Source organism: Melozone crissalis, unplaced genomic scaffold (assembly GCF_028551555.1).
Source record: "Melozone crissalis strain CALT ecotype California unplaced genomic scaffold, PUWL_Pcris_2 ptg000019l_1, whole genome shotgun sequence".
Classification (NCBI taxonomy): domain Eukaryota; kingdom Metazoa; phylum Chordata; class Aves; order Passeriformes; family Passerellidae; genus Melozone; species Melozone crissalis.
This window is the reverse complement of record NW_026535797.1, coordinates 13,842,115-13,864,473: the sequence shown is the minus strand read 5'-3', so window position 1 is coordinate 13,864,473 and position 22,359 is coordinate 13,842,115. Positions and strand designations below refer to the sequence as shown.

The 22,359-nt window shown below is 40.2% G+C and overlaps 1 protein-coding gene across 1 annotated transcript; it reads left to right on the top strand.

Moving 5' to 3' along the window:
• Positions 1–21,897, top strand: OGA (O-GlcNAcase). Its single transcript, XM_054276819.1, has 16 exons — positions 1–214; positions 3,746–3,797; positions 4,123–4,220; positions 5,469–5,599; positions 6,237–6,408; positions 7,268–7,366; positions 7,511–7,795; positions 8,303–8,461; positions 9,477–10,087; positions 10,493–10,667; positions 14,172–14,257; positions 15,115–15,219; positions 16,796–16,881; positions 17,789–17,981; positions 18,776–18,935; positions 19,618–21,897. Exons 1-16 carry the CDS (start codon positions 28–30, stop codon positions 19,752–19,754), a joined length of 2,736 nt encoding a protein of 911 aa, XP_054132794.1. The 5' UTR covers positions 1–27; the 3' UTR covers positions 19,755–21,897.
• The last annotated feature ends 462 nt before the right edge of the window (positions 21,898–22,359 follow it).

Here is a 22,359-nt window from a genome sequence, read left to right as displayed (position 1 = left end):
GCGGCGGCGCTGGCGGCGGGCGGCAGGATGGTGCAGAAGGAGGGGCAGGCGGCGCTGGAGGAGCCCCAGGGCAGTCCCAACCCGGCCGGCGTGCCCGGCGCCCCCTTAGAACCGCCGGGAGCCGCGGCAGGGCCGGTCCCGGGGGGCGAGGAGACCGACACCGAGACGGAGACCGCGCTGGGCTCCCGCCGCTTCCTCTGCGGAGTCGTCGAAGGTGAGAGCTTTCAGAGGGGGTCTCCCCTGGGAGACAGGGCGTACGGGGGGGTTCGGTATCCGTGAGAGACGGGGGTGGGCCGGTCCCGGCTGGCTTCGCTTATGCCGTCTCCTCCCCCGCCCGGAGGAGCCCGCTCGGCGGGGAGGTGGCGTGCGGCTCTTGGCCGGGACTCCGCCACGGTGGGGAGGAGCCGCGGCTCCCGGGCGGGGCTTCTGCCCCCGGGGCTGGTGGCGGAGAGGGGAGCGCCCTTTGATGGCAGCTGTGCGGCGGGGCGAGGGCAGGCCCGGCACCCAGCGCGCCCGTGGTTCCTCCGGGAGGCTGAGGCCGTGCTGCGCCTCGCTTGCTCCTACGTGTCCAAAGGGGGAAGTGCGAGAGCAGAGCTACCGCGCGATTATCTCGGCTGTGTGTGCTCTTCCTGCGCTCCAGAGGCTCGCGTTCAGTCCTGAGTAGGAAATAGGTGTTTCCGTGGACTTCTGCTCAGTAATTGATATTAAATGCACCTTGTTCTCTAACATATTTTATCGTATCATTTTAGTTGTCGAATAATCCTCTGTCTTGTAGCATAGTTGCACCATTAAAATGTTTAAATTGTTCTTGAACTGCAGAATAAAGGGACTTTTTGTAGTTCTCAGTAATGCATTTCTGACAGGTCAGTTAAGGTAGGTGGTTGAAAGTCAGCAGGAAAAATGGTTTATTCCCAGCATAACGGTTGGTTTTAAATTGTTTATTTCCCATACCAATAATGATTTTCCAATAGGAAAACAAAAATATTAGCAGATGGAATGGAGAGGGGAACAGGCAGTTAATCAAAGTTAGTATCTGCACTGCTTTGCAGACTGTTTTCTGTTTGTATCTTTTTAAAAAATCGTTCAGGTTCTGTAAATATGACCATGAGAGGTGAGTTGGTAGGGCTTGAATACAGTGTGGAGAAAAATGCCTTTCTTCTGCTAATGGACTTCATTCTGTGAAGGTAGATACCAAATCAAGGGCTTTGGAGACACATAACAGTGAAGAAAAACACAGATTGTAGCAACATGTTTTCTCATGTTCCTGCTGATACACCTGGAACGTTTGTTGTTCATCCAGGTCTTTTGTTGGAACCACTGAGAATACTATAATAAATTTTCTTGTCATGTTAGTTACATCGTTGATTGCCTCAGCATATATTTTGTTGCAGGTGTTCCTGAGTGTACTGTGCACAAAACAAAGTGAGAAAATGGCCTCTGCCCGAAGAAGGTTTCAAACACTGGTTAGGAGTTACCAGTCTGACAATAATATGTGTATGGGAGAAAAGGAATAGGGGAGTGTTGAGAAAAAAGGCAAACAAAAAACCACCACCAACAGAAAAACGTGTCGTGAAGGAGGTAAATGGTAGTGAGTGAAAACATCTGTCTCATTAGTGACTCAAGGGAATTATAGGGTTAAGAGAAAAACAGGAATTAACTTCAGAAGTGTAGATAAATACTTAAATATAAAGTAGTGGTCAACACAGACTAAGGTGTGGTGAGGTTAGAGTGCTGAGATGGAGATTTTAGATCTTGGTAGAAAAGGCAGAGGGCAATTGGCCAAACACTGGGTGTGCACTCTAAGAGTGTGAAGAGTGTGTGCCACTTCCCAAATTCACTGTTTTGCACAGTAATAAGGTCTAAGAGATTGCTGGATGCAAAGCTTTGGTGCACTGCCTCTAGGATGTCCTGACTTTTAGTGATGGAGAGCGTGGTAATGGGATGAGGTATTTTGGCTTAATCTCTTGACTTTGTATTAACCTGACACACAGTCCTGAGGGAGTAATACAAAACTAGGTCGATTTTTTTAGTTAGAGAGAAAGATCCAAGAATTGTACTTGGCTGGTGACAGTAGTAACCTAAGAAATGTGACAGATGGAAAAGTATTGCTGCAGATTAGCCAGTTCTGTTCAGCCTTATTTAATTAGTTTTTGATAACTGATTCTCTTTTTTTTTTTCTTTAATAGGAGGCTGTGCTCTGCTTTAGGCTTGTAGGTCTGAAACAGCAGTATTACAAATAAAGCAAAGTGTCATGAAGAAGTTATGAGGCATAGGGGAAATTCTTTAGGTTTCACAGGATTTCACTTCTTTTGAGAGTTCCTGAGTTTCCTCAGCGCAGCATCAGTCAGAGTTTGGAAACTATAGTGAAAATAAGAAATTCCTTCTGGGTGAGGTAAACTGGGAGGTTTTCAGGCCTCCCAGCTCTCTCTTGTTGTTCCCTGTTGCACTGGGCAGTTGTGAGGAGGAGTAGTTGCTCAGTTTTGCCACGTTGTGGTGCCAGGCAGTTTGAGCTCACTCTTAGAGAGAATAATTCTTAAACTTGAGCCTCTTGTTTTAAGCTTCTTAAAAGAGCATTGTACACTTAGCATGTAACTGAAATATAATATATAGAAAATGTCTTCAGTTGTACCAGTTTGGAGTTTTTGAAGGTAGAAGGGTGATTGTGTCCTCAATAAGACTGAATATTTACAGATTTACAAGGGTGAATAGCTTTGGCAATGAAGATACAGTTTACCTTTTGAGCTGGTGTTGTATGGGGACGTGTGAGCTTTGTGTGTTAGTAGTGTCATCCATCACTGAGTGGCCGTGCTGTTTGGAAGGAAGAGCTTATTAAATTTCATTTTATTTTAGTCTCTGGTCTTTGCAGGGCCTGCAAGCTGAAGCTTTGTTTTCAAGTGCCTACTTGTGGTTGAACTGTTTGCACATGGGTCTAAGTGAGTTGACTTGACTAAAAGGGCATTGAGAGTGCTTTAAACAAGTATTGTTTCTAGAATGGAAAGATTAGATTTAAAGCCAGAAGCAGTTGCAATTTCCATGGAATTGTATGACTTTCAATACACTCTACAATCACTTGGGTAGATGCTTTTATATATGATTATTCACAGACATAGTATTAGCTTGTAAAATGTGGAAATGATAAAGTAGAATATCACTTTGCAACTAAATTTTGACAAAGATCCTATTAAACAGAAAAGAAATAAAATCCCAAGCCTTTTGTTGACTCACTTGCACATTTTTTTTAATTACACATCAACTTCTGCAATATGTGTTTATGTATTCTGCTTATATAAATCCTAGTCTGTACCACCAGTTAAGCATTTTTGAGCTGGTAAATATTTTCAAGTGTTTTCAGTGTTCACCTTAAAGTCATATCTGTTTTGTAGGTGTCTGGTGTGGTAGTTTAATTAGGTTATAACTGTTCAGTCTGCTGCTATGAAAATGCTGACTTGACTTGTCAAGGGCATATGCTCAGGAACACAGTTTGCATTCTGAAAATTAATTGCTTCAGTGGCCAAAATTATAAGACCTTAGATCATAAGAGATAAAACAAGTTATAATTGCATTTAAAATTTAGATCACTTTAGGTTATAACACTTTCCTCATGCTAACTATTTTTCTTTCCCTTTCTGCTTTGGGAAGCTTTTTGACAAATGTAGCAAAAGAGGAAGAAAATGGTGAGTTGTAATACAAAGTTTCATGGAACAGGCATAATCTAACTGGATAATTCTAATCTTGTTGCCCATAGGATTTTATGGAAGACCTTGGGTGATGGAGCAGAGGAAAGAACTTTTTAGAAGGCAAGTCATGTTTCCTCTTACTGCAGCACATTCCATCGGAATGTAATCATAAACTTCCACTTAAGTCTGGAAAGAATTGTTGTTCTAACCTAGAGCAACTTGCTGCCTAATATCTGTATTCTTGGGATTTGTATTCACCTTTTTATCTTGCATATACCAAATTTGTCCAATATAATTCGTGCTTAAAGTTATTGTGACTTAATAAAATAACACAATGTTCAATGAAGAAAAAAACAAAGCAGATTGAGTAAAGGAATAGCATGAAGTAAAATACAGAATTCCTGAATTTGTAGGCTATTGGAAGGCTTTTTTCCTGTGTTTTTAGGCTTCAGAAGTGGGGACTGAATACCTACCTGTATGCTCCAAAGGATGACTACAAGCACAGGATGTTTTGGCGAGAAATGTACTCTGTGGAGGAAGCAGGTAATTGCCTTTATTTCTCCTCTGTGCTTTCTAGAAGCAGATTTCTGAATGAATTGGTTATTGCTATGTATGCTTGTGTGTGTTTAATCACAGTAGCCATTCCCAAAGGTGACTGAAAGCCTCTTTTTAATACCCTGCAGGTGTGTTTATGGGAGCTTTGGAACAAGCATGGATTTACTTCTTTTAGCTATAACTGCAGATGATTTCTGAAACTGCTTTTAAGGCTTTGTCTTACAGGATTTATTTTTTGTCACGGGAAAGGTTGCTTAGACTTATTCCTCTGGCTCTTGAATGTCTTTTGAACATTTTTTGTAGTAGAAATTATTTGCTTTAGGAAAGGAAAAAAAGATTGATGAGCAAACAGCATGTCCTTTTATGTGATTCATTAAATCCTTGTCTCAATGAAAAGAGTACCTGTTAGAAAAACAGCTCTTGACCAATTAGTCAGAACATAAAAGATCTGTTCATGCTAGTGTGAGTTGTTTTATCCACCTATGTCATTTATGAGATTTAGGATGGTTTATTAGACTGAAGGGATTATAGTTTTCCTTGGGTGAGGGGAAAAATTAGACTCTCTTTAAATTAATCCTTCTTGGATGCCTCTTTGGATCAATGCAGAAAAATACAGGATACTGCAAGGTAATATCTAATAACAGCAGAGATTGTTAAATATGCTAAAAATATTTATTCATTCTATTCATATTATAAAAAACATTTATTCATTCTATGAAAAATTCAATTGCAAGTTTGTTTCTTAAGGAAACTACTTCTGCACATGAAGTAGTAACGTGGTGGTGTTACACCCCACTTTTTCATGTGCCCAAGCTTCAGTCATATGAGTGGTGTGTGAACCTCTGTCACATGGGGTGATATTACTGCAATAAATTGTTAGTATGTGTGGGAAAAGTGAGTAATAATTCTGGAACTGTTGATGTATGTACTGTGGAAACAGACTATGTCCATATTTGTCTCACAGCATTGAGATAAAGAAAACTTTTAAAATATTTATATAAATTTTAATATGGAAAATGAGAATACAAGGACAGTTGTTGTATTCCTTTTGGCATAATTGCTGAAAAATCTTCCAAATAATTTGGTGTTCTTTGCTATGTTAGTTTCAAGAAATTCCAGCAATTCTTTTTTCTAATTATGATTAAAGAAGTATCTGCACTTTATAATACACTTTAGATGATCCCTGAGAAATTTTTTTAATTGAGTCCTTCTGAAATATTTTAATTTGATTTCCAGAGCAGCTAATGACTCTAATATCAGCTGCACGAGAGCATGAAATAGAATTCATCTATGCAATCTCACCTGGACTTGACATCACTTTCTCCAATCCTAAAGAGGTGTCCACATTGAAGCGTAAGCTGGACCAGGTAAGGACGACACAAGCTTGGCACCCTTCCAGTGCTGCTTAATTTGGAAGCTCCAGTTCCTTGCTCACTCTTGCAGCTTTTCACCAGCTCCTTGAACCTTTTCAGCACTGGTGTTAGTTTGGGTGCCTCTGAATGATTCCAGTGGATGTGTTCAAGTTGCATTGCAAAAGTAGCCAGTGCTAAGTTTGATTTTAAAAAAAGTTCCCATCTTGTATTGGATGCTGAAGGCCGTTTTTGTCTTCAGAGTATTTCGGAATCTTGAAGCCAAGATGCACTGCTAAAGGAAGAACTCTAGCCCACAGTAAATGCCTTTGCAGACCTGACATGCCCATCTTCTTTGTTCTCCTGACTCTTTTCCTTTGTCCAAGAGCTGTTACAGAATTAGCTTTTTTCCCAGCTGTCCATCCTGTGAGATCAGCTTTGGGTGGTTAAAACCGGAACAGATTGCAGGTCTTTAAAGATCTAATCTTTGAGAAAAGCAGAGTTATGGGTCAGAGGCAGGCATTCATTGTGAATAGAGCTATATCCCTGTTCCTGTAGCTGTCTCTAAGGTTAGATCTAAAAGTCCTACAGTTTGATTAAAAGAAAGAATAATAATTTAACAAATTAAACATTTTACTCTTGTCTCTTGTATTAGGTTTCTCAGTTTGGCTGCAGATCTTTTGCACTGCTGTTTGATGATATTGATCACAACATGTGTGCAGCAGACAAAGAAGTTTTCAGTTCTTTTGCTCATGCTCAAGTCTCAATCACAAATGAAATATATCAATATCTAGGAGAACCAGACACATTCCTTTTCTGTCCTACAGGTAAAACAAGCAGAATATTTTCATTGAGCCTTAAAGGAGGGGGACTGTTACCTTACTGTTTGAAAACCTGGTTTAACATTTAATAACTGCCTTAAGGAGTATTTTGAGGTTGATTGAAGAAATTGATGTACAAAGTTTGATTATTCAGATGTATGCCAAGATTTTTCCAAATTTATAAATCTCTGAAAGGTTCAATGCCAAGCAAATAAGGCAGCTTGATAGAACAGTTCAGGAAGTTTGAACTGAGAATTAGGCTAATGGAAAATTTATTTTTTCCTAACTTGAACTGAAATCTTTGCTTCTTGAATTAGCAGGTTGTTAGTTTCTAAGATTTTTTAAAGTAGAGGTAGTCTGTGCTTATGGCTGTCACTGGTTCCTATTTTTAATAAGATTGCTCACTTCACTAGTCACTGAGTTGCTTTTTTTATCAAAAACTATTTTTAGTTTATCCTCTTACACTGTGGTTCTGTTGCAGACCTTAACTTTAGAGATATATGTTCCAGTGTGACAGTTTTTAGATATTTGCACTTTGTAATGAGTGTTGGGGTTTTCTCATTCTCTTGGATACTATCTGCTGTAACAGGCCTTGTACTTAAGGACTTGATTAACTTTTTCCTAATTTTGACATTTGAGCAATTTAAAATAATTCACTACCATTTGTTTCTGATATTTATGCAGAATATCATTCATAATGTCCTTTTTATTTATACTTTAGACTTTTGGGCCTTACTTGATTAATTTTATAAATGTTTTTTATTTCCAAGGGTGGTATTCTCTCAATGTGTTTGTGGGACAATTGGGTATGTTGTCACACATGTGCATCCTTCTAATGACAGTGACATTCTCTTTTCCTGTGCAGAGTACTGTGGAACTTTCTGTTACCCAAATGTTGCCCAGTCTCCGTATTTACGGACTGTAGGAGAAAAACTGCTCCCTGGAATTGAAGTGTTATGGACAGGTAAAGATTGATAGCTTGTTTCTTTTATTTTGCTGGTGTTAAGTATTTTCTCATAAGTATTTTGTAAACTAAACTGTCCAGCTACTTGGGGGTTCAATCTTGGAGTATATGCAAAGCCCTCTGATCATCCTCTTTCCTGCTTAGGTCCGAAAGTTGTATCCAAAGACATTCCGGTAGAATCCATTGAAGAGGTTTCTAAGATCATCAGGAGAGCCCCAGTTATCTGGGATAACATTCATGCCAATGATTATGATCAGAAGAGGCTTTTTCTTGGGCCTTACAAGGGTCGGTCAACTGAGCTCATCCCTCGACTCAAGGGAGTTCTGACCAATCCAAACTGTGAATTTGAAGCCAATTATGTTGCCATTCACACGCTTGCAACCTGGTACAAGTCTAACATGAATGGAGTGAGAAAAGATGTGGTGATGAGTAAGTATGTGTAACTGTTTGCTGGATCTGTGCTTAACCATATAAATCATTCCAATTCTCTGTGGTTTTAATGATTTTCTCTCTTCCTCACCAACTTTTTCTTCTTATGATCACCTAGCCTTTTCTGTTCCATGAGTAAATGGCAGTTGCCTGAAAGATAATGATCTTGCTTTACTGACTTCCTGGGGCATATCTGTAGCACATGGTATCAAAGAATTTCTTAGTCTGGTTATGTAAGTAATGCTCTTGGAATACAGGTTTAACACCCAAGTTTCAAATGTGTCCATGGATATGATTTAATTGGAATAGAAGCAGTTCAGATCAGAAGATACCCTGAATGCCAATGTCTGGTTTCTGTGTTGACATTGGTGGTGACCATAATTTTCATTTTTTTTCTAATTAGAATCTAGTAACTTGTCCTTTTTGTCAAGTGAGCCCCTGAGTTACTGAATGCCTTGTTATTTTAAATTAAACTAACATGATAACTTTTAAAATTTGTCTCTGTAGCTGATACTGAAGACAGCACGGTTTCAATCCAGATTAAATTGGAAAATGAGGGGAGTGATGAAGATATTGAAACAGATGTTCTCTACAGCCCACAAATGGCCCTGAAGTTGGCCTTAACAGAATGGTTACAGGAGTTTGGAGTACCTCAGCAATACAGCAGTGAGTATGATTTGGTATCATTCTGAGGCTGGTAGATGTTAGATGTTCAGTATTTGTGTTTAGATTGAAGATATTTTACAGGTCCTGGCAATTCATACACTTCTGCTGGAAATATTTTCTGCCTTAGTAACTGGGGAACCTTAATTAAAAAGTAAGAATGCTTGATCTGCAGTGTGCTTGTAATGCTCTGACTGATCAACAGAAGCAATCTTGATATATTATCTTTTGGCATTTCTGATAGAAGGCTGGAAAGGGTCCAGATTTTGCTAGTCCTGGTTCTTACTAGGCTTCAGTGGAACCTGAGAGAATAGGAAGTACAGTTGGGATTTATTTTTTTTTTTGAGTTGAGGTTGGATTGTTGTAAAAACTAGTCCTGGTCCCGAAGACTCCCTGTTCTTCCAGTTGTTTTAAGATAGTTTTACTTTCCTAAGTTTGTCTGCATAAATCAGCTGAGTTCCTTCTGGCACTGTATGCCTGTTTTTGTACAGCGGGAGCTTGGGATATATCTTGAGTCTAATGACCTTGGTCAGGGAGGGTGAGTTAGAGCATGTTGTCCAAGATTGTATCTGGTAAGGTTTTGAATGTCTCAATTTTCCCCAGGTTAAAGACAGTTTTGAATTTGAAATATTTAAGCATCAGCTTATCGTATTAAGCTTTTATTATGAGCTGTCCTTTATATTCAAATACAACTTCACCGAGTCATTTGATGCGGAGGCAAAAATAGTTACTTGGAGAGCTTTTTATTCTGATGGCATAGTTAAAAATAAATGTTCAATAATTTTCCTAACTTTTTCTTCATCCTATCTTTGCTTACCAGTTATGTGAAAAGGAAACTTGCAAAGCTCAAAGTCAATAGTTAGAGTTACATTGACAGAAGTGAACAGGCAAAGTACCAAAAGGAAGCTGTGCTGATGGGATGCTGTGGTAACAAAAACATCCATCACTTGCAGGAGTTGCTGATTTGAATGTTAGTTGGCAGGTACTGAAAACTAAACTTGTTTCTTTTTATTCTCAGGTAGGCAAGTGGCCCACAGTGGTGCTAAAACCTCTGTAGGGGATGTCGGGCCACTGGTGGCACCATCCTCTTTAAATGCAGCAACAGTGGTTACCACGGTGTACCAGGAGCCCATCATGAGCCAGGGTGCGGCACTGAGCAGTGACTCACCAGCCTTGGCCAAGGAGGAGGAGAAGAAGCAATCTGATGAGGAACCAATGGACATGGTGGTGGAAAAACAAGATGATGCAGACAAGAATGCAAACCAGATATTGACAGATATTGCTGAAGCCAAGATGGCAGAGGAGCTGAAGCCAATGGATACAGATAAGGAGAGTATAGTTGAGTCAAAGTCTCCAGAGATGTCTATGCAGGAGGACTCTGGTAGTGACATTGCACCTATGCAGACTGATGAGCAAATTAACAAAGAACATTTTGTGCCTGGGCCGAATGAAAAGCCTCTTTATGCAGTAGAACCAGTGACTTTAGAGGACTTACAGCTTCTTGCTGACTTGTTTTACCTTCCTTATGAACATGGACCCAAAGGTGCACAGATGCTGAGGGAATTCCAGTGGCTTAGAGCAAACAGCAGTGTTGTCAGCGTAAATTGCAAAGGAAAGGATGCTGAAAAAGTGAGTGCAAATCTTGTTTCTCTCCTTTTATGTCAAAATTCCAAGCAATTTTATCTAGTGTTTTGTTTGTTTCCAAGCAACTTTATTTAGTGTTCTACTTAGTAGGACCTGAAGGGTAGTGTGTAATGAACCACAGGTCACAGTAATTTTGACTCCTCCAGTGGAATCTACTGTTTTAAGCCCTGTAGTGCCAAGCAGCTGTGAAGGCAGCCTAGTATCTGCATTTGACCAGTGTTCCCTGTACTGGCCTCACTTCTAACAGCCATAGAGACTATCTGTGAGTCATTTGTGGTGTGGTAGTCCCTCTTGGTAAAAAGAAATAGTGAATTGTGTAGTCTTTCTCCATATTTAGAGTACCACTCCTCTCCAGGAGCCTGTGTTTGATCTTGTGGATCTTTCTCATAGATAGAAGAATGGCGTAACCGAGCAGCCAAGTTTGAAGAGATGTGCAGCTTGGTGATGGGCATGTTCACTCGCCTCTCCAATTGTGCCAACAGGACAATCCTTTATGACATGTACTCCTACGTCTGGGATATCAAGAGTATTATGTCAATGGTGAAATCTTTTGTGCAGTGGTTAGGTAGGTGCATTGGGAGCCATTATAATCCCAGATAGATTATTTTATATCTGTGTTTTTAATTAGCCCACGGGGAAAACTGAAGCATTAGGTGAATGTGTTTTCTTGGACAGAGGGTCTCGTTTGACCCTGTTTTAAAGGTTTTCCTGTCTTGCTATTTGAAGCAATGCTTGCAGTGAGTTTGCTTTGCTATTAAAAGTGAAGTCTGCTGGATGCTTAAGATTGGAGACCTTGATTTTCTTCTTGGGCTAATGAAACTTGAATCTCATCTGACACGTAAGTGTTGACTTTAACTTACTCTTGACTGAATGCACACTGGACTATGCCATGTAACTCCTTGGGTGCCCCGATCTTTGATTGGAAATGACACTACGAAATGTGATCACCTCAGCCATCTGCTGTTTGCTCTGTCTTGATAACATTATTGCTGTCTTCAACAGACCTTTCAATGGGCCTGGCCATGAGGAAGGTGATCCTCCCAGCCCCTGTGCGCATGCGAGCTTTAGCATAAGGCTATTCTGGTGCAAAATCATTTCCTTTAAACACTTTCCAAATTGCTGATTTTTTAATTTTTTTTTTTAATCTATATTTTAGTTTTTGATAATGGATGGAAATTGTGGAGCTCTCTGGACAGATTTAGTCTGAGACTTAAAATGATCTTGAAACAGTATTTTTTTTTTTTTTTTAATGTGTGGCACTTTGTTTTGTTTTGTTGCTTTTTTTCCTGAAAGATTTTTGAGAGATCCTGAGTTGGCAAATAGCACCAGCATGGCCTGGGTAATTCTAGTCACCTCATTTCACTTTCAGGTTTCAATCCATCTGTAAGGAATATGCTGTGGAGTTGCTTGATATACACAGCAGACAGCAAAGCTGATGGTTTCAAGTCACACTTTCTGTAGCTGTCACAAACCTCACAGTGGCTAACCATTACACAACCTTGGTCTAATCCTAGTGTTTGGATTGTCTTTAAATTATATTCTTAAATACTGACAGATTTAAACAGGGACAGAGAAGACCTATTAAATCATCAACTTGTTCTATGTCTAACAAATTCCTGCGTTTTGTGCTTATTAAATATCTGATCTCTAAACTCATAGTTGATAAAGAAGAGAGCTTTTAAGATTGCCTTCTGCAAAGCACAGAGAAGAAAACCAGATGGGGGAGGAAAACTCAGCAGCATTGTAGTATGTTAACATTACTTGAACAACTTCATGCTGTTTTTAAAGCCTTAGTTTGTGCATTTTTAAGTGTGACACATCTCCTCCAACTTTACTATCCTTGCTGTATGTAGACATTTAGCTAGACAAAATGCTCTCTTCTTGATAACTTAATCTGCTTACAACTCTAGGCCAAAGCTCTATAAAGGGAACAGTGGTTTTTGTAGTCTTTGAAAACATCAAGGGCCCAATGCAGACTGCATTTCAGAATTATCAGACTGTACTAAATTCAGCTGAAATTGTTTTCAGTGTCCCTGTAAAGTTAGGTTCAAGTCTCTAAGTGCATAAAATATTTGGAGTGGTTCACAGCAGAAGCCAACTCAGTAAACACCAACTCTGTTAACTTTGGCACTGTTCTGTTCCAGTACCCACACTGGTATTAGTTGAAAAATTAAAGGTTATTCACCTGTACAGTTGAATACTCTTATGCTAACAGTGCTTCTGTGAGAGGGGCCATTTTTGTCTTCAGCTTGTGTTTTATCACTGGTGTAAATACAGTGTAAAGGTCCTTGATAAAATACCTCATTATATAAAGTCAAGTACATTACAAATCCAAACAAGTTAGTTTTCACAGTGGTGTGCTCAATGGTCCACTGGATGTTCACTTTTTTCACCTCTCCTCCCAAGTCCAGCTAGCATTCAGTCCCTTAAATTAGTGTGGCTGTACAGTACTATGGATTACTAATGACTTCTATTGTCTTCTTCCCCATTGTGTACAGATGGGAGAATCCTCAGCACAAGTTTCTGCTGCTATGGGATGGACAGCGCCAGATGTTCACAGCGCGTCGTCATTAATTAATTAAAATGGAAAGGTTTTGTCTGTGAGGCAGCTCAGATAGATTAGATGTACAGCAGGCATGAACTGAAGTCACATTTGCGCAGCGACTCAGGCATTAACTATGATTTTCATTTATACAGCTCTTCATTCACACAGCTCTTTACTGTAATTATTGGAAGTGCTAGTTAAGTTGTAGTCTCAAAGGACAGACAGATACTGTCTTCCAAGTTTTTGACTAAATCTCTTTGGGAAGGATCTCTTCTTATGTGAGAATTCTAAAATGTGGGAGTGAACCAAATTTGAATTCTGATGTTTGGATTATATCTGAAATTTACCATACTTAGGATAGTTTATATTGAACCTATATTCCTAAACTCACATGAATGTCAAACTTGGCACACTTTGGGACTCTCTGACTAGCACAACATACTTGTCTGTACTGATCTGAGACTGTTACTTGAACAGGAGGTAGATTGCTGTCCACAAAAGGAAAAGAGAATTTGCGCTGCTCCTCTTGTCAGAAAACTAGGCAGGTAGTTGAGATCTCCACTCCAGCCACCACTTGGCTTTTTTGTCTCTCCAGAGCTGTCATTTATCTTACTTGGTGAAGGCTGCACTGCCTTGCTGGCAGAACGGTGTTAAAAATCAAACAGCCAATGGAAGCTTCTTTTCTAAAGCAAGTGCAGGCTAAAGCTAAGCACTGCAGTGGGCCTGCTGCTGCTGGTTGAGCAGCAGGGTCCCTGGTGCATCCAGTATGCTTGTGGAAATTAAAATCAATATACAAAAAGCAAAGCTAGTAGTGGCCACCAAGGTGTATTAGTTAAATTGTAAATTGATTCCAGTTAACACTACTTAGCTTTTTAATGTGCCAACGATATTGTGAAGGTGTGGCCTGGATTATGTAAATCTGTGTAGTCTCTTGCAAGCCTGCGGTTTCATGCAGCTGTCCTGGCTGCCTGATCTGTTCCAGACTGTTTACATATATTGCTAGTCCTAGTTTTCTGACAAGATTAGAAACAATCAGTACTAAAATGTGACTTCAGAAAGGTCCTTTTTTTTTTCAGGGGCTGTGATAATGGCATTTGTTTGATCTAAAATTTATGGTAGTATCTGTTGAGCCACATAGCTTCCAAGATGTCAGATTTTCATAGATTAAATGAATGTTTCTGACACAAATACCCCAAAAAAAAAAAAATCTACAAAATGTGTGGGAAGTCTGCATAGTTCTGCAGGGCACCATTCTTGTGCCTTCTGGTCTAGAATGAAGTGTGTAGCTGAATTGTCTCACCTGTCTGTTACAGGTAATCAAAAATTCGAAATACCCCACTTAGTGCATAAGCACAAAAGCTTTATAAATTATACATTATTACAGCCCCTCCCCTTCCCCAAGCCCTGGATTCTAGCTCAGTTAGAGAGCTTTTTCCACAAGTGTATGTTAGCTTTTTGGACATGTAAGACACCCAGGAAATCCCCCTTCTCGTAACATTCTCCGCTTGGATCTGATCTCAACAGGGTGTCGTAGTCAATCTTCAGCACAGTTCTTAAGTGGAGACCAAGAACCCTGGGCCTTTAGAGGTGGTCTAGCAGGAGAGTTCCAGGTATCAATATGACTTCACAACTGAATGACATTTTCTTTGTTTTATGAGAAACCTTTTGTTGCACATCAGAGGTCTGGAAGGATTGGTCTGCCGAAGGCTTTCTGGTCCAAAGCCCATTAGCCTTACAGCTTGGTTTAAAATAATTTTCCTCCCCTTTCTACAGTAATTTCTCAAGGAGATGCTGCCTGTCCCACGCGCATGCGAAGCGCAGCGGCTTTAGTTGTACATTTCACATTGTTTCTTTGCAGGTCGCACAGCATTTTTACCTGCGCCCGCAATTGCACAATGCGCGCATGCTTGTCTGCCAATGGGAATTCCATGAGCAAAAGGGATCGTCCTCCAAATTTTGGTTCCTCTGGAAATGATGCTGTACTGTGCTTTACTGCGAGGAATTCGATTGGCCAGTATTCCTAGCTCGCTGTTTGTACCATGTGCACATTTGTTCATGGATTTTTCAGGCGCTGTACTTTTCCCCCCTCACAGGTGCTCTGCGCGCAGCAAATTGAATCAGCGCATTGCTTTTGGGATAAAGCGTCTCCTCTGGCCAGTTAACCCTCTTCAGACCAAACCTTTCCTCCTGACATTCTGTGTTCTTAGACAGTGTAGATATGATTGGTAAAAAGTTTTTAAAGCAGTTAAGATTAACAGACTCTTAATGTGCTGTTTCAATTGCATATTTTAGAACACCAATTGGATATTTTCTATTCAAATAAGGTCTTTGCATTTGTAAAGCATACCAACCCCACCTTCTTTTGGGGTAGCAAGTAGCAAATGTTATTTTGGGAGTCTGCAGTGCACACCCAAGAGTGATGGGGTTTGTTGTTCATACAGTTACATTAAATATTTTGTTTTCACAGCGTTTGCTGCCTATTGATGGGGCAAATGACCTCTTTTTTCAACCACCTCCATTAACACCCACTTCCAAAGTGTACACCATACGGCCCTACTTCCCTAAAGATGAGGTAACTGCTTTTGACACTTGTCACTTTTGCTCTTAGTGATGCACTTTCTTTCATGGCAACGGTGATTATTGCTGAGTCCCCTTTTCCCTAATGAAGCAGATGTCCTGATGTCTTGCACAAAGTACAAATGCTAGCTCACAGAACTGAGGTTAAATGATATGCCTCTGGTTCAGCAATATGCTGTGCAGCACTTCGTGTACACCCACAGCTTGATTCCCAGCCTCCCACCCCCTCACCCTTTTAAATCTGTGAGTGCCTTCCTTATTTATGAAAGACAAGTTAAATTTGTCCAGCTGGTAAAAGAATTCTTGCAGCAGGGAAACATCCAGTGAATTAAGCTTAGAGGGTGGGTGTGTATGCCTGTTTCACTCAGTGGTTATTGTGGTACCTGCTGGTATTTGCAGAGCTGTATAGGCAGAACATTGATACTGCATCTCAAAATGGAGCTGAAAAATGGCATCATGGTTCAGCCATTCATACCATTTTAGTTACAGTTGGAAGCTTTTTGTTCTGATTTCAAAAGAATGTTGTCAGATCTGCTTTGGAGTGTTTGATACTTCAAAATCAGGAAAATTCCATTAGTCATTTTTGATTAGTGCTTTTCACCTTTTCTGTTTTCTGAATAGATCTGTAGTGTAGTTTCTTTCCTGTTAGATGGTATGGAGAATAGTGAAGTATCAGCCAATAGTTAGTTAACTCTTTATGGATGCAGTTTAAGCAATGTAGGGGTTAATGCAGCTTGAGATCTTGTGTTGGTAGGTAGACTGAGATGAAACAGGAATTTCTAGGTTGAGTTTGCAGTATTTCAAACAAGTCTTAACTTTGAAGCCAGTCAGACATACTAGGCTGACATGAAGACTCCTTTTCCTGCCAGTTCTGGGCCAGCTCTATCCTGTGTTGTTCTCACAAACAGTAAAGCAGCCTTTTCCAAACCTTTGTGCAGGACTCCACCTAAGCTTGTTCTTTGGTAGAAAATGGAATTGATATTTCTAAACCACCTTAGCAATTAGAGGTGAAGCTAAGCATGCAGTCATAAACAGTATTTTTTCTGAGGAGTTACTCTTTAACTAAAGGAAGAAAGTGTCAAATGCAAAGAATTTTGTTTAAAAAAAAGGTGAAATTTCTTATTTAAGATGTGACTAATTCAAATTTGCTCTTTTAAAGAGTTCCAGATGAAAGCCTTTTAACATGCAGGATGTATCTATCCTTTGCAGAGATGAGTTGCCTAAGTGGAGCAGCAGAGGATTTGTGAAGGGACTTTGTAGCAGTGATGGTGGTCTTCACTGAGTGTTTCGGTATCTGACCCTCAGAATTAATCTGGTGCTGTTACAAGAGCAGGAGGTTGCCCTCCAGCCTTTCCTTCCCAGCCATCCAATTTAACTGCGATGTTTTTGAAGGCAACTTTGAGTTACCTTCAGGGAGGAGGTGGAGGGAATGCCAGCCTTTGGCATAGATGGATGCTTTTGATCTCTGGTGACTGGGTGCCTGTCAGTACTAGGTTACAGTGCAGCTGTTAATGACATACTCTCTTTTGAATGTGACTGCTAAATTGAAATAATCTCTTTTCTCCTCTTAGGCATCTGTATATAAGATCTGCAGAGAAATGTATGCTGATGGAGCTGATCAACCCTTCCATAGTTTACCAGATTTAATTGGAGACAAGTATGTATTAGCAGCAAGTGTCCTGCAGAGGTGGTTCTGAAGGATGAAGTCCTGATAGTGTATTTAATTTGAATTTTTAGAATTGTGTGTGGGAGGAATACAAAGAGCATTTAGAGTAGATAAAATAATTTACTCTCAGGAAATTGGGGTCTTGGTTTCTTAAAGAAGCTGTTGACACTTATGTCTCAGTTCATGTGCTGGTTGCCTGTAGTGAGGAGTTAGAAAATAAATTTAGCTGAAGCCTCTGTATTCTGAAAGGTGTGCATCACAGTGTCTTATTTCAGATTTTGTGAAAGTGTATAATGAGAGTGTCCATAGTCTGTAGTTATCCTCTGCTTTTTTTTATGACCTACTGTAGTTCTTAAAATAGAATTGACAGGTTTTGAGGTGCAGTCTCCCAGCCAAGTGCCTCAAGTTTTTCTGAAGTACATGTACAAACTTTTTAAAAGGATAAGTGATGAAAAAAATGGGGCATTAAAAATGAGCTGTAAAATTAGCTACGTTGAGTGGATTTTTTTTTTTTTTGTCTTAGATGTTTATTTTAGACAGAATTTTATAGAGAGTCTGCTCTGGGTGGCAGAAAGGCACTTAAGAAAGGATGTGTAACTGGTGTCAAACAATACCCAAAGGCAGTTATGAAAGCAAGGAAATAATGGCAGCAGAGCAACTAAGAGCAAAAGCTGAAGAGTAGTGTGTATGGAATGAAGCAGTGGAATCCTGAGGTGCAGATGTTGCTCATAGCTAAGTTTTGACAGCTGATCAGTCAGTTAGTGCTTTGTTGGAACTAATTCCATGACTGGAGGACTCAACTTCTTTGGTTGACTCTGGTGTCTCCTCTGTGGAACCTGAAGGACATACTTGGTCAAGCACACCTTCTTTTGACTAAATTTGCACCTTTTTTCTGCAGGTTAGTTGGAGGTCTGCTCACCCTCAGCCTGGATTACTGCTTTGTCTTAGAAGATGAGGATGGCATATGTGGCTATGCTTTGGGAACAGTTGATGTAACACCCTTCATTAAGAAATGCAAAATGTCTTGGATCCCTTTCATGCAAGAAAAATATACTAAACCAAATAGTGACAAGGAGCTGTCTGAAGCAGAGGTTGGTATAAGCTGTGAGATCAGAACTATATGCTGAAGTCTTTGCAAAGTGGGTCTTTGTTTTTTTGAGCTCACATGAAATTCAGTTTTTTCACCTTTTTGAAGACTTTGAGCATGTATTAAAGCATCTGATGTATCAGAAGGAGACAGTAGAATTATTCATTGGCAGTCAGATACAGCTATGTGCTATAATACACCCATGAGGTGTACTTGAGTAGTAATCCATGCAGTAAATGTAAAGCACCTTCATCTGGAGAAAATTACATTTTGAAAGTAAAGTATTGCTCCTGCTCTGTTCTACTGCAGAATGTAGTGTTAGTTTCCCCATGCTGCAGGTAGAGCACTGAAAATCTTACCAGTTTAAGTAGGGAAAACAAATTCAAGAGCACTTGGTTTTGGTGTGAAAATCTGAGCTGTTTGTGGAGTGTGACAGCTGTAAATGGTGCAAGGCAGCCTAAAACTGCCCATTAAAAAGGCAAAGAAATAAGTATCTGTGTGCAAACTGCTGGTTCTGTGTTGGCTTGTGTTTTCCTTCACTTGAAGTATGGGTCACTGAGAAGGAGCTTTGCATGCCTCCTTTGATGGTCTGAGCAGCTTTTCTAGCCAGTGTTTTTGTCTAGACAGTACAGACTGCAGTTCAGCAGATGAGGAACTAAGTAGCCATCAGGAGGTGTAGCTGAAAAGCCTGCTGGTTTGGGGGTACACTCCATGAGCAAAACAGTCTCCCCTGATAAAGATGAATGAAAATGAAAAGCTGGATAATTATTAAATACCTGTTTCTAATATTCTTTTCAGAAAATAATGCTAAGCTTCCATGAAGAACAAGAAGTATTGCCAGAATCGTTCCTTGCTAACTTCCCATCTTTGATAAAGATTGATATCCACAAAAAAGTGACAGATCCAAGTGTGGCCAAGAGTATGATGGCCTGCCTGCTCTCTTCTCTAAAGGCTAATGGTAAATTTCTTGCACTTGGAATTCCTTGTTTCCTAACTACATGTCATTTCTAGGGTGCAAGGCAAACTTGGGAAGATTTGGGTAAATAATTGCAAAAGCTTTTGAACAGCTAACTTCTGTTCCTGCCTTGAAAAAGGGAGCTTTTCATTTTAGCCATTATCCTGCAAATTAGAAGATAGGCAGGACTGAGGGAGCAATTTGGCATTGAGAGCACACATCTTTACATCTTGAACACTGCACAAAAGTCTGTATTTTTCCTGCTGGCATTGGTAATGATGCTTGTTTTAAAGTTTGGCTGTGTGCACTGGTGGGTAGTTACCAAACCTTCAGTATGGGAAGTGCTTGGCTGCCTGCCCTGACTGTGCACCTCACACTCACACTTCCTTTATGCCACTTGGTGCCTTCCTGCAATGCTGCTTTTGGAGCCAACATCAGATATTTTTGTGTGCAGTGAAAGGTGTGCAGAGGGTTTGTTCAGACTGATGGATGCATGCAGTGTGTACTCCCCTTAGGGGATGGTCAGCTGTGCTGCATAAATCTTAACTCTTGGCCACTATGCTCCGTGTGGAATTGGATCACTGATTTACCTCATGAAATTGGTGGGAACTCTAGTAATATTTGATGTCTGTGCTTTTTATGATAACTCTTCTCCTACAGTATTTTGTTTCTTTTCTTTCTTCAGGCTCCCGTGGGGCTTTTTGTGAAGTGAGACCAGATGATAAAAGAATCTTGGAATTTTACAGCAAGCTGGGTTGTTTTGAAATTGCTAAAATGGAAGGATTTCCAAAGGATGTTGTTATCCTTGGAAGAAGCCTTTGAAGTGCTTGACAGTGAACTGTTCCAGTACTGTAGACCCTTAACAGCTGGGCAGGTAGTGGTGGGGATCTTCATATGGTCTAACTGCACAAAGCCAGCAATAAGCCAGCTTGGTAAAAGGGGCTATGCGAAAATCACCCATCACACATTCAGACTGTCATTTGTTGGAAGGGGATAATGCTGCTGAAAACGTTGTTAAACAAAGAGAAACCCTGTCCTCTCCTGGTCCTGTGTGAAGTGCCAAGGAATCTTGCATGGGCTATAGCTTCTCAGAGGAATCCCTCTCAGTCGGTGCTGTGGTTGATGACAGTTCTCTGTGTCAAGTGTCAACAGAAAATTGGTCTCTGGCAGAATGCCTATAAAGATGCAGGTTTTGTTCTCTGTCATAGAGCAGGATGTGCAATTGCAGGTTGCAGAAATGGGAGGGGTTGCTTGTGTCAATCAGCATTTTTAAAGATAAGTAGTTACAGTTCTATTTTTTACTACCTTTATGCTTGCTGATAAAGCAATGACCCGTTGTCACTTCTAATGACCATTGGTTCAAGCTTTTTGTTTTGTTAGGGACAAATGTGCAGTGGTCTGTGGCAGAAGTCACTCAATGACAAACTTGTAAATTTCAGTGTATATAAACCTAGATGTATGCTGACTAACTTTTTGTTTACTGGTTTTTGTAACTTTTTCTTTTGAAAAGTGAAATGGTATAGGTCCAAGATGGCACTTTTGAAAAACCTAAAACCACAATCGAGAACAAGTCTGTCCTCAGCACTGACCTTTCTTACTGTGCCTCATATCCAGGGCTAGGTACTGACCATCTTGGGAGAGGGGAGCAGATCCCAATGACCCTTCCTTCAGATTGCAGTTTGTCACTGCTCGAGGGTATCATTCTCCTGGGACTGAAACAGCAATTCACAGGATGCTTTGCTGAACCCGTTAATTTTGGTAACGTTCACATGGGATTATGGATGAAAGATGGTGAGAGGGAGAGAGAGCTGGCCCACAGCTGGGATTTGTCCTTGGAAGAGTCACCATGTTTCAAAGCCTGTTCGTACTAGTTTGATTAAATCAGGGTCTTCAAGTCCTGCACATTTGTATCAAATAACTTTTCTATAAGAAATGCCACAATAAGCACATTTTTACACATTATTTAAATGGTTATCTACTTTTAAATGTTCCAAGAGTTTAATGTTTTTACCCAGGATGGACATGCTTGGTGATGGGCTGGAACTGGTGTCATATGGGACCTGGTATTCAGGTAGTTGGATCATTTAATGGAAATGGTATTTTGCAGTAGTCCCAGTGTCCCAGACAGGTGATTGGACAGTGGTATGCACTTTGCAGTACTTTGTTTCTTCCACCTGCTGCCATAAGCTGTCTATATCTTATGTTTAAATTTTCCTGGGGTTTTTTCAGTAGTGCACAAAGGAAGCTTGGTTGCTCTTACAAGCCTCCAGCTGCATAGAAGTTGATTTGCAACCTGTAATGAATGGCATTAAGATTGCAGTAATGCTCTCTGCAACCTGTAAGGAGATGCTGTGTTTGGCCTTCTGGTGCAGTCATGTGCAAGATGTTTCTTTTTATTTTATTTTTTTTTTTCTGCAGAATGTGAATGATTTTTAATGCGGTAGCGATGTATTTAAGTTGAAACAAGTTCATTTCATTTTTAGAGAGAGGTATGGGATTGTGCTGTGGGATTTCATTAAGTCCAAGCTGAATGCTACTAGTTTTTATACAGCTTTGAGTGCATGTTGAGTAGCTGATAACCTTGATTTACCAGGTGGGAGAGTTTTGTTTCTTCATGGATACCAGACTCGACTTACTTCATCTGGATGCATAACATTACAGCATAGGATGCTTGTGGCCTTATTTCTTGGCTTTTAAGGAGTTGCCACATTTTCTCTTCCTATGAATTTGTTATTATTATAGAAGTTAATTGTCTAAGCCTATGGAATGTCAGGCCAATACCATCATTCTAGGATTGTAAAGTGATATGTTGACATATCTTTCATGGTTATGAATTTTCATTAAGGTTGGAATGCCACTTTCATTAATCTGTTTTAGATCAACAGTATCTGTAGCAGAAAAAGACCTGTAAAACTGTATTTGAAGACCATGCGAGAAATAGAATAAAAATTGAGAAGTGAATGTATATAAATGTGTATTTTGTGAATGAGCTGGTCCAGAACCAGAAGTGGTTCAGCGATGTACATTACATCACACTGTAAGTGTTTAATGCCCTTGGGATCAGCTGTCAGAGGCTTGTGTCTGGTTTTGGTGTTGGCAGCTGTACATCCACAAAATTTAACTTGGGAACATAAATGCTGAGATACCTAAAGCAAGTAGCTTCCTGCTTAGAGTGACAGCTAATAATCAAAGGGATGGGCCAGGGGTATGAAAAGCAGCTTTTTCCTAAGGTCATTTCACAAGAGTTTGTCCACCTGCTGCACGGATGCACTCACTGGTGGTGGTTCAGAAGCTGTGCAGTGTGGAGAACAGGATAACACACAAACCAAGCAGGGAAGTTACAAGATGAAAACTTTTCTCCTGGCCCAGTAAATGTTCTCTGTTTAAAATGAGTAATGTGTTGCACATAGGTGACTGTTTTCTTAAA